Source organism: Salvelinus namaycush, chromosome 11 (assembly GCF_016432855.1).
Source record: "Salvelinus namaycush isolate Seneca chromosome 11, SaNama_1.0, whole genome shotgun sequence".
In the NCBI taxonomy this organism is placed as follows: Eukaryota; Metazoa; Chordata; class Actinopteri; order Salmoniformes; family Salmonidae; genus Salvelinus; species Salvelinus namaycush.
In genome coordinates, this window is record NC_052317.1 from 45,687,637 (window position 1) to 45,701,946 (window position 14,310).

General features: G+C 42.7%; 1 protein-coding gene across 1 annotated transcript in view; it reads left to right on the plus strand.

Annotated features, from left to right (window-relative positions):
- Nucleotides 1–14,310, plus strand: part of LOC120055446 (CTD small phosphatase-like protein) — a 59,108-nt gene that overhangs the window by 35,889 nt on the left and 8,909 nt on the right. The window contains exons 5-6 of the mRNA XM_039003309.1: nucleotides 8,114–8,170; nucleotides 10,783–10,875. Of these exons, the coding sequence (XP_038859237.1) occupies nucleotides 8,114–8,170; nucleotides 10,783–10,875 (150 nt within the window). The remainder of the gene's footprint in view (nucleotides 1–8,113; nucleotides 8,171–10,782; nucleotides 10,876–14,310) is intronic.

The window sequence follows — 14,310 nt, forward strand, 5'->3', positions numbered from 1 at the left end:
GGCTGGTATTATCAATGTACAGTTTTCATGTCTTATGTTAAGATTATTTCTGCAAAACGAATTGTCCTCGGAGACAAAGTTGAACTTGGTACATTGCTCATTCAAGGTAAAAAGCCTTAGCATCTAACTTTATAAAAAATGATTATCACTACATATTGTGCTCTTGTGTTGCCATGATGTCCGAGGAGAAAAGGGGTTAGAAATGTGTAGTAACTTTGTTGTAATATGGTGGTGGCTGTTTCGCCGTTTTTAACGATTCCCGCTTTAATTCTCCCCTCATCAGCCTTCATAGGTACCCGAGTGGCACAGCGGTCTAAGGCACTGCATCTCAGTGCTAGAGGCGTCACTACAGACACCCTAGGTTCGATTCCAGGCTGTATCACAACCGGCCGTGATTGGGAGTCCCATAGGGCGGCGCACAATTTGGCCCCAGCGTCGTCCGGGTTTGGCCGGTGTATGCAGTCATTGTAAATAAGAATTTGTTCTCAACCTCTCTTGGGTACGTGAGACGGTAGCGTCCCACCTCGTCAACAGCCAGTGAAACTGCTGGGCATCAAATTCAAAACATATTTTACACCATTTTAAAGATACACTTGTTGTAAATCCAGCCACAGTGTCCGATTTCAAAAAGGCTTTACGGCGAAAGCAAACCAAACGATTATGTTAGGTGAGTGCCTATTCACAGAATAACACAGCCATTTTTTCAGCCAAAGAGAGGATTCACAAAAAGCAGAAATATAGATAAAATGAATCACTAACCTTTGATCTTCATCAGATGACACTCATAGGACTTCATGTTACACAATACATGTATGTTTTGTTCGGTAAAGTTCATATTTATATCCAAAAATCTGAGTTTACATTGGCGCCTTACGTTCAGAAGTTCCAAAACATCTTTTGATTTTGCAGAGAGCCACATCAATTTACAGGAATACTCATAATAAACATTGCTAAAAGATACAACTGTCATGCATGGAATTTTAGATGCACTTCTCCTTAATGCAACCGCTGTGTCAGATTTCAAAAAAGCTTGACGGAAAAAGCAAAAACCATGCAATAATCTGAGGTCAGAGCCCAATCAAGACACAAATATAGCCGCCATATTATGCAGTCAACAAAAGTCATAAAAGCATTATAAATCTTCACTTACCTTTGCTGATCTTCGTCGGAATGCACTCCCAGGACTCCCACTTCCACAAAAAATGTTTGTTTTGTTCGGTAATGTCCATCATTTATGTCCAAATAGTTACTTTTGTTAGCGCGTTTGGTAAACAAATTAAAAGTCACGAAGCGCGTTCACTAAAAGCAGACGAAATGTCAAAAAGTTCCGTAACAGTCAGTAGAAACATGTCAAACGATGTATTGAATCAATCTTTAGGATGTTTTTAACATAATTCTTCAATAATGTTCCAACCGGAGAATTCCTTTGTCTTCAGAAAAGCAAATGGAACGGGAGCAAACTCTCATGTGAACGCGCATGGTCAGCTCGTGGCTGCTGGCAGACCTCTGACTCATTCCTCTCTCCTTCGGCCCCACTAAACAGTAGAGGCATCAGATAAGGTTCGAAAGACTGTTGACATCTAGTGGAAGCCTTAGGAAGTGCAACATTACCAATATCCCACTGTATCTTCAATAGGAGCTGAGTTGAAAATCGACCAACCTCAGATTTCCCACTTCCAGGTTGGATTTTGTCTCAGGTTTTTGCCTGCCATATGAGTTCTGTTATACTCACAGACATCATTCAAACCGTTTTAGAAACTTCAGAGTGTTTTCTATCCAAATCCACTAAGACTATGCATATTCTAGCTTGTATGGCTTTGTAGCAGGCCGTTTACTCTGGGCATGCTTTTCATCTGGACGTGAAAATACTGCCCCCTACCCCAAAGAAGTTAACTGACTTGCCTAGTTAAATACAAATAAATAGTATGTTGAATGAGGCTTATCTTGCCTTTGTCATAATGTGTAGACTTAACCTACATATTGTAGAACAGTTTCCTCTTTACTTTCAGTTCCCCTAGATCCACTGCGCTTGTTCTGTTCATTGTAATCATGTAGGGTTACACATACATTAGACCGTGTGTTTGTAAAGTACTTAGTTCTGAGCCATTCATTTTTCGTATTTTAACTTCTTATGGCTGCAGGGGCAGTATTGAGTAGCTTGGATGAAAGGTGCACAGAGGTGCCCAGAGTAAACGGCCTGCTCCTCAGTCATAGTTGCTAATATATTATTAGTATTGGATAGAAAACACTCTGAAGTTTCTAAAACTGTTTGAATTATGTCTGTGAGTATAGAACTCATATGGCAGGCAAAAACCTGAGAAGTTCCACTTCCTGTTTGGATTTTTTCTGAGGCTGGTAGATTTTCAACCACGCTCTCATTGAAATGACAGCGAGATATGGATGAGTTTTCACTTCCTACGGCTTCCACTAGATGTCAATAGAACTTTGTCTGATCACTCTGCTGTGAAGGGGGGCCGAAGGAGACAGGAATGAGTAACCACTGCCATGAGGTGACCACGGTTTGACCACGCGCGTTCACGTGAGAGGCAGCTCCGTTCCATCGCTCAACTGAAGTCAATGTAATTCTCCGGTTGGAACGTTATTCAAGATGTATGTTAACAACATTCTAAAGATTGATTCAATACTGACTGTTACGGAACTTTTGGACATTTCGTCACGTTTTAGTGAACGCGCTTTGTGACTTTGGAATTGCTTACCAAACGCGCTAACCAAAGTAGCTAATTGGACATAAATAACGGACATTATCGAACAAATCAAGCAGTTATTGTGGACCTGGGATTCCTGGGAGTGCATTGTGATGAATATCATCAAAGGTAAGGGAATATTTATCATGTAATTTCTGGTTTCTGTTGACTCCAAACATGGCGGCTAATTTGACTCTTGTTCTGAGCTCTGTCTCAGATTATTGCATGGTTTGCTTTTTCCGTAAAGTTTTTTTTACATCTGACACAGCGGTTGCATTAAGGAGAGGTATATCTATAATTCCATGTGTATAACTTGTATTATCATCTACATTTATGATGAGTATTTCTGTTGAAACGATGTGGCTTTGCACTATCACTGGATGTTTTTGGAACTAGTGAATGTACTGCGCCAATGTAAACTCAGATTTTTTTATATAAATATGAACTTTATCAAACAAAACATGCATGTATTGTGTAACATGAAGTCCTTATGAGTGTCATCTGATGAAGATCATCAAAGGTTTGTGATTAATTCTCTCTCTTTCTGCTTTTTGTGACCGCTATCTTTCGCTGGAAAAATGGCTGTGCTTATTGTGGTTTGGTGGTGACCTAACATAATCGTTTGTAGTGCTTTCTCTGAAAAGCATATTTGAAATCGGACACTTTGGTGGGATTAACAATAAGATTACCTTTTTAAAATGGTATAAGACTCATGTATGTCTGCGGAATTTTAATTATGAGATTTCTGTTGTTTTGAATTTGGCGCCCTGCACTTTCACTGGCTGTTGTCATATCATCTTGTTACCGGGATTGCAGCCATAAGAAGTTAATAAACAATTAATTGACAGATGTTGGTTCAATTATTTGAATTCCATTTTGTTGAGTTTTTTTTCCTGAGAGCTCAGTGCGCGCATTGCAGTGTTTCTCTAGAGATTGATCAGATACAGCCTGAACTGTGCGATGTAGTAGGGAGTTGTAGTTTACAGCAAGCCAAATTCTACATAGTTTAGCACATAACACGCTGAAAATAACTACAATGACCATAATCCATTGCGCACGACTGCTACAGAAGAGAGAAGAATGTGCGATCGTGAGGTGATATAGAGAGCAGCTGTTGCTTAGTGACGTATAGTGATCATGAGGTGATATAGAGAGCAGCTGTTGCTTAGCGATGTATTGCGATTGTGAGGGGATATAGAGAGCAGCTGTTGCTTAGCGACGTATCGTGAGGGGATATAGAGAGCAGCTGTTGCTTAGCGACGTATCGTGATCGTGAGGTGATATAGAGAGCAGCTGTTGCTTAGAGACGTATCGTGATCGTGAGGCGAAATAGAGAGCAGCTGTTGCTTAGAGACGTATCGTGATCGTGAGGTGATATAGAGAGCAGCTCCTGCTTAGCGACGTATCGTGCGGTAATATAGAGAGCAGCTGTTGCTTAGCGACGTATCGTGATCGTGAGGTGATATAGAGAGCAGCTCCTGCTTAGCGACGTATCGTGAGGTAATATAGAGAGCAGCTGTTGCTTAGCGACGTATCGTGATCGTGAGGTGATATAGAGAGCAGCTGTTGCTTAGAGACATATCGTGAGGTGATATAGAGAGCAGCTGTTGCTTAGCGACGTATCGTGAGGTAATATAGAGAGCAGCTGTTGCTTAGCGACGTATCGTGATCGTGAGGTGATATAGAGAGCAGCTGTTGCTTAGCGACGTATCGTGAGGTGATATATAGAGAGCAGCTGTTGCTTAGAGACGTATCGTGAGGTGATATATAGAGAGCAGCTGTTGCTTAGCGACGTATCGTGAGGGGAAATAGAGAGCAGCTGTTGCTTCACCAGGTATCTCTACCTGAAAATACATGATCTAAGTGATTGATAATTGCTATTCAGCTGCCATAAAAGTATGCCTTTATTTACTTGGAACAACTACTGAAACAGTGATTTTGTCAGACAGCAGCTCTATAGAGATGAGATGACTTAGAATGACATAATAAAGTCATCAAATAAAACTAATGTAGTAAACATAACAACTGAAATATATTAAGTGATAAGCATTACTGGGCAGTCGTTACCCTCATGGGACTTTTATTCATGGTTTTATTCTGTGTTACAGCGTTCAACCCAAATAATTGAAACCGAAATTGAAAACGGTGTGATTTTTTTTTTTTTAAGAATTGAACCGACTTCAAAAAGCATTTGTCTCTCGTCTCTTAAAGCAGTCTGAGCTGTAGATAAAACAACAGAGAGCGCGTCATCGTTTCCTTTCTCCTTTACGGACCTCTGTGTCCTCAACAACTTCCAGTAGGACAGATCCAGGCTGTGTCTTCTGTGAGCTAGCAGCACCGTGTGTTTGTAAAGCAGTCTGAGTTTATAGATAACCAACTCGGAGAGCGTCACCATTTTCTAACCTGTTCTGGGGGAAAAAGTCAATTTTAAAAGTAGCTAATTAGTTAGTGCAGAGCAAGCTGCCGGCACACCTGACAGGTAGATAAGAAGACTCAGAAAAGTCTCCTCTTAGATCCATGCAAATGGAAGTAATTTAATTGCCAAGCTTTTGGTCACAGTAGAGGCTATTTTGTCCCATGTTAGTCAACAGCAGTAGAGACTGTTCTGTCCTATGTTAGAGAGTCAACAGCAGTAGAGACTGTTCTGTCCCATGTTAGTCAACAGCAGTAGAGACTGTTCTGTCCCATGTTAGTCAACAGCAGTAGAGACTGTTCTGTCCCATGTTAGTCAACAGCAGTAGAGACTGTTCTGTCCCATGTTAGTCAACAGCAGTAGAGACTGTTCTGTCCCATGTTAGTCAACAGCAGTAGAGACTGTTCTGTCCCGTGTTAGAGAGTCAACAGCGGTAGAGACTGTTCTGTCCCATGTTAGAGAGTCAACAGCAGTAGAGACTGTTCTGTCCCATGTTAGAGAGTCAACAGCAGTAGAGACTGTTCTGTCCCATGTTAGAGAGTCAACAGCAGTAGAGACTGTTCTGTCCCATGTTAGAGAGTCAACAGCAGTAGAGACTGTTCTGTCCCATGTTAGAGAGTCAACAGCGGTAGAGACTGTTCTGTCCCATGTTAGAGAGTCAACAGCAGTAGAGACTGTTCTGTCCCATGTTAGAGAGTCAACAGCAGTAGAGACTGTTCTGTCCCATGTTAGAGAGTCAACAGCAGTAGAGACTGTTCTGTCCCATGTTAGAGAGTCAACAGCAGTAGAGACTGTTCTGTCCCATGTTAGAGAGTCAACAGCAGTAGAGACTGTTCTGTCCCATGTTAGTCAACAGCAGTAGAGACTGTTCTGTCCCATGTTAGAGAGTCAACAGCGGTAGAGACTGTTCTGTCCCATGTTAGAGAGTCAACAGCGGTAGAGACTGTTCTGTCCCATGTTAGTCAACAGCGGTAGAGACTGTTCTGTCCCGTGTTAGTCAACAGCAGTAGAGACTGTTCTGTCCCATGTTAGAGAGTCAACAGCAGTAGAGACTGTTCTGTCCCATGTTAGAGAGTCAACAGCAGTAGAGACTGTTCTGTCCCATGTTAGTCAACAGCAGTAGAGACTGTTCTGTCCCATGTTAGTCAACAGCAGTAGAGACTGTTCTGTCCCATGTTAGAGAGTCAACAGCGGTAGAGACTGTTCTGTCCCATGTTAGAGAGTCAACAGCGGTAGAGACTGTTCTGTCCCATGTTAGAGAGTCAACAGCAGTAGAGACTGTTCTGTCCCATGTTAGAGAGTCAACAGCGGTAGAGACTGTTCTGTCCCATGTTAGTCAACAGCGGTAGAGACTGTTCTGTCCCGTGTTAGTCAACAGCGGTAGAGACTGTTCTGTCCCGTGTTAGTCAACAGCAGTAGAGACTGTTCTGTCCCGTGTTAGAGAGTCAACAGCGGTAGAGACTGTTCTGTCCCGTGTTAGAGAGTCAACAGCAGTAGAGACTGTTCTGTCCCATGTTAGAGAGTCAACAGCAGTAGAGACTGTTCTGTCCCATGTTAGAGAGTCAACAGCAGTAGAGACTGTTCTGTCCCATGTTAGAGAGTCAACAGCAGTAGAGACTGTTCTGTCCCATGTTAGTCAACAGCAGTAGAGACTGTTCTGTCCCATGTTAGTCAACAGCAGTAGAGACTGTTCTGTCCCATGTTAGTCAACAGCAGTAGAGACTGTTCTGTCCCATGTTAGTCAACAGCAGTAGAGACTGTTCTGTCCCATGTTAGTCAACAGCAGTAGAGACTGTTCTGTCCCATGTTAGAGAGTCAACAGCGGTAGAGACTGTTCTGTCCCGTGTTAGAGAGTCAACAGCGGTAGAGACTGTTCTGTCCCGTGTTAGAGAGTCAACAGCGGTAGAGACTGTTCTGTCCCGTGTTAGAGAGTCAACAGCGGTAGAGACTGTTCTGTCCCGTGTTAGAGAGTCAACAGCGGTAGAGACTGTTCTGTCCCGTGTTAGAGAGTCAACAGCGGTAGAGACTGTTCTGTCCCGTGTTAGAGAGTCAACAGCGGTAGAGACTGTTCTGTCCCGTGTTAGAGAGTCAACAGCGGTAGAGACTGTTCTGTCCCGTGTTAGAGAGTCAACAGCGGTAGAGACTGTTCTGTCCCGTGTTAGAGAGTCAACAGCGGTAGAGACTGTTCTGTCCCGTGTTAGAGAGTCAACAGCGGTAGAGACTGTTCTGTCCCGTGTTAGAGAGTCAACAGCGGTAGAGACTGTTCTGTCCCGTGTTAGAGAGTCAACAGCGGTAGAGACTGTTCTGTCCCGTGTTAGAGAGTCAACAGCGGTAGAGACTGTTCTGTCCCGTGTTAGAGAGTCAACAGCGGTAGAGACTGTTCTGTCCCGTGTTAGAGAGTGTTGACTAACAGTGACCTTGCTTGGCCTCTGGTGTCATTATCCAGAATATCTTTCTCGTAATCCCCCTCTTCTCCTCCTCTCTTTTACTTGGTACAGTTTTTCTCTCTCTCTCTGTCCTATAGTTAGTTAGAGAGAAAGGCAGAGAGAAATAGAGAGATTTTGTTTTGGCGGGAAAAGGGAAGGAGAATAATACTGAAAAGCGGGCAGGAGAAGATTAGTTTTCTGTTCGGGCAGGAGAAGATTAGTTTTCTGTTCGGGCAGGAGAAGATTAGTTTTCTGTTCGGGCAGGAGAAGATTAGTTTTCTGTTCGGGCAGGAGAAGATTAGTTTTCTGTTCGGGCAGGAGAAGATTAGTTTTCTGTTCGGGCAGGAGAAGATTAGTTTTCTGTTCGGGCAGGAGAAGATTAGTTTTCTGTTCGGGCAGGAGAAGATTAGTTTTCTGTTCTTGAAGGCGACTGAATGGGTGTGCTAGCCTAAAATCTATGGCACAGTGCAAGCTCTCCCTCTGCTGTGTGACTGTTGTATTACACCACTGTGGAACCGTTTCTGAGACACTCTCTGACATGTTGTGTTTTTATCTCTTCTCTCTTACAGCCCATTAGCAATGCTGACTTCATAGTCCCAGTGGAGATAGATGGCACAGTTCATCAGGTACTGTAGGATCACTACTGTCTCTTTATATTCACTTTTAAATACTGGTTATTTGATTATGCGCACCGGAGTCATTAGTGTCTCCGACGGTATTGTCAGAAATGATCAATTTTACTTTTATAGAAGCCAAATTTTTAAAAAGTTATATTTTCACAAGTCTTTAAAAATCCGATCAAATGTTCCACTGTTGCTCCCATTTCCTCTGAGCTCAACTCCAGAAGAAGAGGAGGAGAAGAAAGGTTGTGACCCAGTTCAAGTAATCCAGGATAGGCTGTGTGTATCCTGGTTGGCCTGTTCATGATTACTTGAACTGGGTGGCGGCTACTGCTACTGGTCTGGGAAAGAGTAAGCGGATAGCTGTCTGATTGTTTGACTTAATGTGTGTGTGATCAGTGATTGTAGTTGTTGTAATTCTGACTGGTTTCAGGTGTAATAGTATAGCATTGGTTGAAGCTCAATGTTAAATTCAAATCTCCCTACCATTTATATCTGTGCAAAGTTGATTTGCGAATTTTTATCGGATTGGAGGTATACAACACACTCCCCGCATCTCGTCATGAGCTGTTCGGTCATTACCGAGAACCGCATACCGTATTTTTAACAGGGTCGTTAGCATTAGGAACAAAATACAATACTCCAAATTTGCGTTGACTGTGTCAAGTTACTTTTCAACGTGTTCCCGAAAAGCTAAAGTCACCATCCAAGTAAAAAGTAGCCGGGGGGGGGCTACAGGTGCACACAGGTTAAATAACACCAACATCATTGGTTGCCTGCATTCCCTTTGTGCAGTTAAAAGAAAATGCCATGCTTGCTAACTTGGTTAGCTATGTGACTATTTAACACAACTGTTTTTTGACAAAAATAAAACATTTTACCAAGCAATATAAATAAATGTTCAACAAAAGTTTCCTGTTATCACCAGACTGTCCATTTTAAATACTGTCAAGATAATGCGTTTATGACCGGGTTTGTAGCGTAAGCGTTAACGTCACCGCCATGGGATCTGAAGGTCCTGGGTTCACTTCTTGGAGGAGACGTTTTGACCCCCTCCCAGTCCCGACACACACGCACGGTGTGCTTATTTTGAGTTATTCGGTGGCTCTTCAAAGAGCATCTTTGGACAGGGACTGTGGTGTGTACTACTGCGCGTATCTTGCTACTACGGAGGAGACTGGAGATAGAATACGTCATTGCCCTCATCCGTCAGATGCACGCCACCCCCCTCATCCGTCAGATGCACGCCACCCCCCTCATCCGTCAGATGCACGCCACCCCCCTCATCCGTCAGATGCACGCCACCCCCTACGCTACGTCCCAGGGACACGCTGTTTAATGGCAAGGTGGGAGGATTGTGTTCCCTGAATTGCGTACACCAGCTGATTGACGGAGCGCCAGGACCTCTCTATGCACTTATCTTCTGGTCTCACTGGATCATCCAGCTCTTCCGCTGCGCGATATCAAAAGAAGATCGTCGTCGTCCCGGGAAACATTCAGATGACCACCTCTAAATTTCCTAATGTGACAGTCAATGTATTGTGGCAGACCAGGGGGTTGGTGTCAAAACGTCTACACAGATCAGACAGAGTAGGATTAGCTCAGTTTCACAGGTGTTTGATAAAAGAAAAGAATAGGTCTCCCCCATGAGACCCTCTCCGGGATACCGTCTTCTGGGCTCCGGGTCTTGCTGTATCCCCCATGAGACCCTCTCCGGGATACCGTCTTCTGGGATCCGGGCCTTGTTGTATCCTGTAGGGATCAAAAACTGAACTCTCCTGTTACCTCTGGTACCATCCCCAACTATACGGGAGTCCTTTCCTCCCCCAGTCTCTCCCCTGTGTGCTGCCCTTCTGGCAGCTTTATGGGACTTGTACAGCTGGTGAGCAATCAGCCCCTTGATTACTCACCAATCCCCAATCAGCCCCAATTAGTTCTGGCAAGAGAGCCCGTCGAGACCTGGCACGTCCAGCAGATGGAGCCATCGCCTCGTGATGTATACTCCGTATGTCACCAGGCGTCGACGAGTCTACCCCTGGTGGCTGACCTGCTGTACGCCACAGTATGTAAACAGTTAATGGGTATGGGAACTTCCTCCTTCATCATATTGTCTTGTTAAAAGAGAACTGGAACATTTTCCCTGATTTCTCCTTATTGGTTTAAATGGGTTTCTGGGTTTTTTTCAGGGTTTTCGCTTCCCTCTGGAAAATCAGCTGTTAATAAATACTAACAAATACATTATTTCTGTTTCCATTTTGTTATTTTTGTGTACTTTTTACTTGACTTGTATTGCTGTGTTATGATGTATTATAATGTTGTATAATAATGTTGTGTTTTACACCTTCTGGTGTAAAAACCAAGGAAATTAGATGATTAGGCTGTTTGAGAAGGTTTGAATCGTAAACAACCTGCATATACATTAGTTTTAGTACAATAGACCAACATAGCTACTGTAGTAGGTCAAAGCTGTGTACTGAAAAACCTTGGTAGAGCATGGGTGGGGTAGGCATTGTGGTGCTCATGTGAATTTCCTTTATTTTTCTGCTTCAGACCACTTCTCACATAAAACACGTGCCTTTTCTTGTTTTGAATCATCCTATATTAATCTGTGGCTGCAGGTGTACGTGCTGAAGAGACCTCATGTGGATGAGTTCCTGCAGAAGATGGGAGAGCTGTTTGAATGTGTTCTCTTCACGGCTAGTCTCGCAAAGGTACTTTCAACAACTCTAATCCTTTGTCACTTGTCTGACATACTCTAGTAGTCCACTATAGGGAATAGGGTGCATACTCTAGTAGTCTACTATAGGGTGCATACTCTAGTAGTCCACTATAGGGTGCATACTCTAGTAGTCCACTATAGGGTATAGGGTGCATACTCTAGTAGTTTACTATAGGGTGCATACTCTAGTAGTCCACTATAGGGAATAGGGTGCATACTCTAGTATTCCACTATAGGGTGCATACTATAGTAGTCCACTATAGGGTGCATACTCTAGTAGTCTACTATAGGGAATAGGGTGCATACTCTAGTAGTCCACTATAGGGAATAGGGTGCATACTCTAGTAGTCCACTATCGGGTGCATACTCTAGTAGTCCACTATAAGGAATAGGGTTCATACTCTAGTAGTCCACTATCGGGAATAGGGTGCATACTCTAGTAGTCCACTATAGGGAATAGGATACATACTCTAGTAGTCCACTATAGGGAATAGGGTGCATACTCTAGTAGTCTACTATAGGGAATATTAGGAGCATACTCTAGTAGTCCACTATAGGGAATAGGATGCATACTCTAGTAGTCCACTATAGGGAATAGGGTGCATACTCTAGTAGTCTACTATAGGGAATAGGGTGCATACTCTAGTAGTCCACTATAGGGAATAGGGTGCATACTCTAGTAGTCCACTATAGGGAATAGGGTTGCATACTCTAGTAGTTTACTATAGATTGCCCACTCTAGTAGTCTACTATAGGGTACATACACTAGTAGACCACTATAGTGAATAGGGTGCATACTCTAGTAGTCCACTATAGTGAATAGGGTGCATACTCTAGTAGTCCACTATAGGGAATAGGGTGCATACTCTAGTAGTCTACTATAGGGAATAGGGTGCATACTCTAGTAGTCCACTATAGGGTGCATACTCTAGTAGTCCACTATAGGGAATAGGGTGCATACTCTAGTAGTCTACTATAGGGAATAGGGTGCATACTCTAGTAGTCCACTATAAGGAATAGGGTTCATACTCTAGTAGTCCACTATAAGGAATAGGGTTCATACTCTAGTAGTCCACTATAAGGAATAGGGTGCATACTCTAGTAGTCCACTATAGGGAATAGGGTGCATACTCTAGTACTCAACTATAGGGAATAGGGTGCATACTCTAGTAGTCTACTATAGGGAATAGGGTGCATACTCTAGTAGTCTACTATAGGGAATATTAGGAGCATACTCTGGTAATCTACTATAGGGAATAGGATGCATACTCTAGTAGTCTACTATAGGGAATATTAGGAGCATACTCTAGTAGTCCACTATAGGGAATAGGATGCATACTCTAGTAATCTACTATAGGGAATAGGGTGCATACTCTAGTAGTTTACTATAGATTGCCCACTCTAGTAGTCTACTATAGGGTACATACTCTAGTAGTCCACTATAGTGAATAGGATACATACTCTAGTAGTCCACTATAGGGAATAGGATACATACTCTAGTAGTCCACTATAGGGAATAGGATACATACTCTAGTAGTCCACTATAGGGAATAGGATACATACTCTAGTAGTCCACTATAGGGAATAGGATACATACTCTAGTAGTCCACTATAGGGAATAGGATACATACTCTAGTAGTCCACTATAGGGAATAGGATACATACTCTAGTAGTCCACTATAGGGAATATGATGCATACTCTAGTATTCCACTATAGGGAATAGGGTGCATACTCTAGTACTCCACTATAGGGAATAGGGTGCATACTCTAGTAGTTTACTATAGGGTGCATACTCTAGTATTCCACTATAGGGAATAGGGTGCGTACTCTAGTAGTCCGCTATAGGGAATAGGGTGCATACTCTAGTAGTTTACTATAGGGTGCATACTCTAGTAGTCCACTATCGGATGCATACTCTAGTAGTCTACTATAGGGAATAGGGTGCATACTCTAGTAGTCCACTATAGGGAATAGGGTGCATACTCTAGTAGTCCACTATCGGATGCATACTCTAGTAGTCCACTATAGGGAATAGGGTGCATACTCTAGTAGTCCACTATAGGGAATAGGGTGCATACTCTAGTAGTTTACTATCGGATGCATACTCTAGTAGTCCACTATAGGGAATAGGGTGCATACTCTAGTAGTCTACTATAGGGAATAGGGTGCATACTCTAGTAGTCTACTATAGGGAATAGGGTGCATACTCTAGTAGTCTACTATAGGGAATAGGGTGCATACTCTAGTACTCCACTATAGGGAATAGGGTGCATACTCTAGTCTACTATAGGGTGCATACTCTAGTAGTTTACTATAGAGTGCCCACTCTAGTAGTCTACTATAGGGTACATGCTCTAGTAGTCCACTATCGGGTGCATACTCTAGTAGTCCACTATCGGGAATAGGGTGCATACTCTAGTAGTCCACTATAGGGAATAGGATACATACTCTAGTAGTCCACTATAGGGAATAGGGTGCATACTCTAGTAGTCTACTATAGGGAATATTAGGAGCATACTCTGGTAATCTACTATAGGGAATAGGATGCATACTCTAGTAGTCTACTATAGGGAATATTAGGAGCATACTCTAGTAGTCCACTATAGGGAATAGGATGCATACTCTAGTAATCTACTATAGGGAATAGGGTGCATACTCTAGTAGTTTACTATAGATTGCCCACTCTAGTAGTCTACTATAGGGTACATACTCTAGTAGTCCACTTATGCACCCTATCCCTATAGTGGACTACTAGAGTATGCACCCTATTCCTATAGTGGACTACTAGAGTATGCTCCTATACCCTATAGTGAATACTAGAGTATGCACCCTATTCCCTATAGTGGACTACTAGATATGCCCATCCGCATAGCACTCTTTACCCATAGTGGACTACTAGAGTATGCCCCTATTCCTATAGTGACTACTAGAGTATGCACATATCATTCCCTATAGTGACTACTAGAGTATGCATCCGATAGTGGACTACTAGAGTATGCACCCTATAGTAAACTACTAGAGTATGCACCCTATTCCCTATAGCGGACTACTAGAGTACGCACCCTATTCCCTATAGTGGAATACTAAGTATGCACCCTAGTAAACTACTAGTATGCACCTATTCCCTATAGTGGAGTACTAGAGTATGCACCCTATTCCCTATAGTGGAATACTAGAGTATGCATCCTATTCCTATGTGGACTACTAGATATGTATCCTATTCCATAGTGGACTACTAGAGTATGTATCCTATTCCCTATAGTGGACTACTAGAGTATGTATCCTATTCCTATAGTGGACTACTAGAGTATGTATCCTATTCCCTATAGTGGACTACTAGAGTATGTATCCTATTCCCTATAGTGACTACTAGAGTATGTATCCTATTCCTATAGTGGACTACTAGAGTATGTATCCTATTCCTAT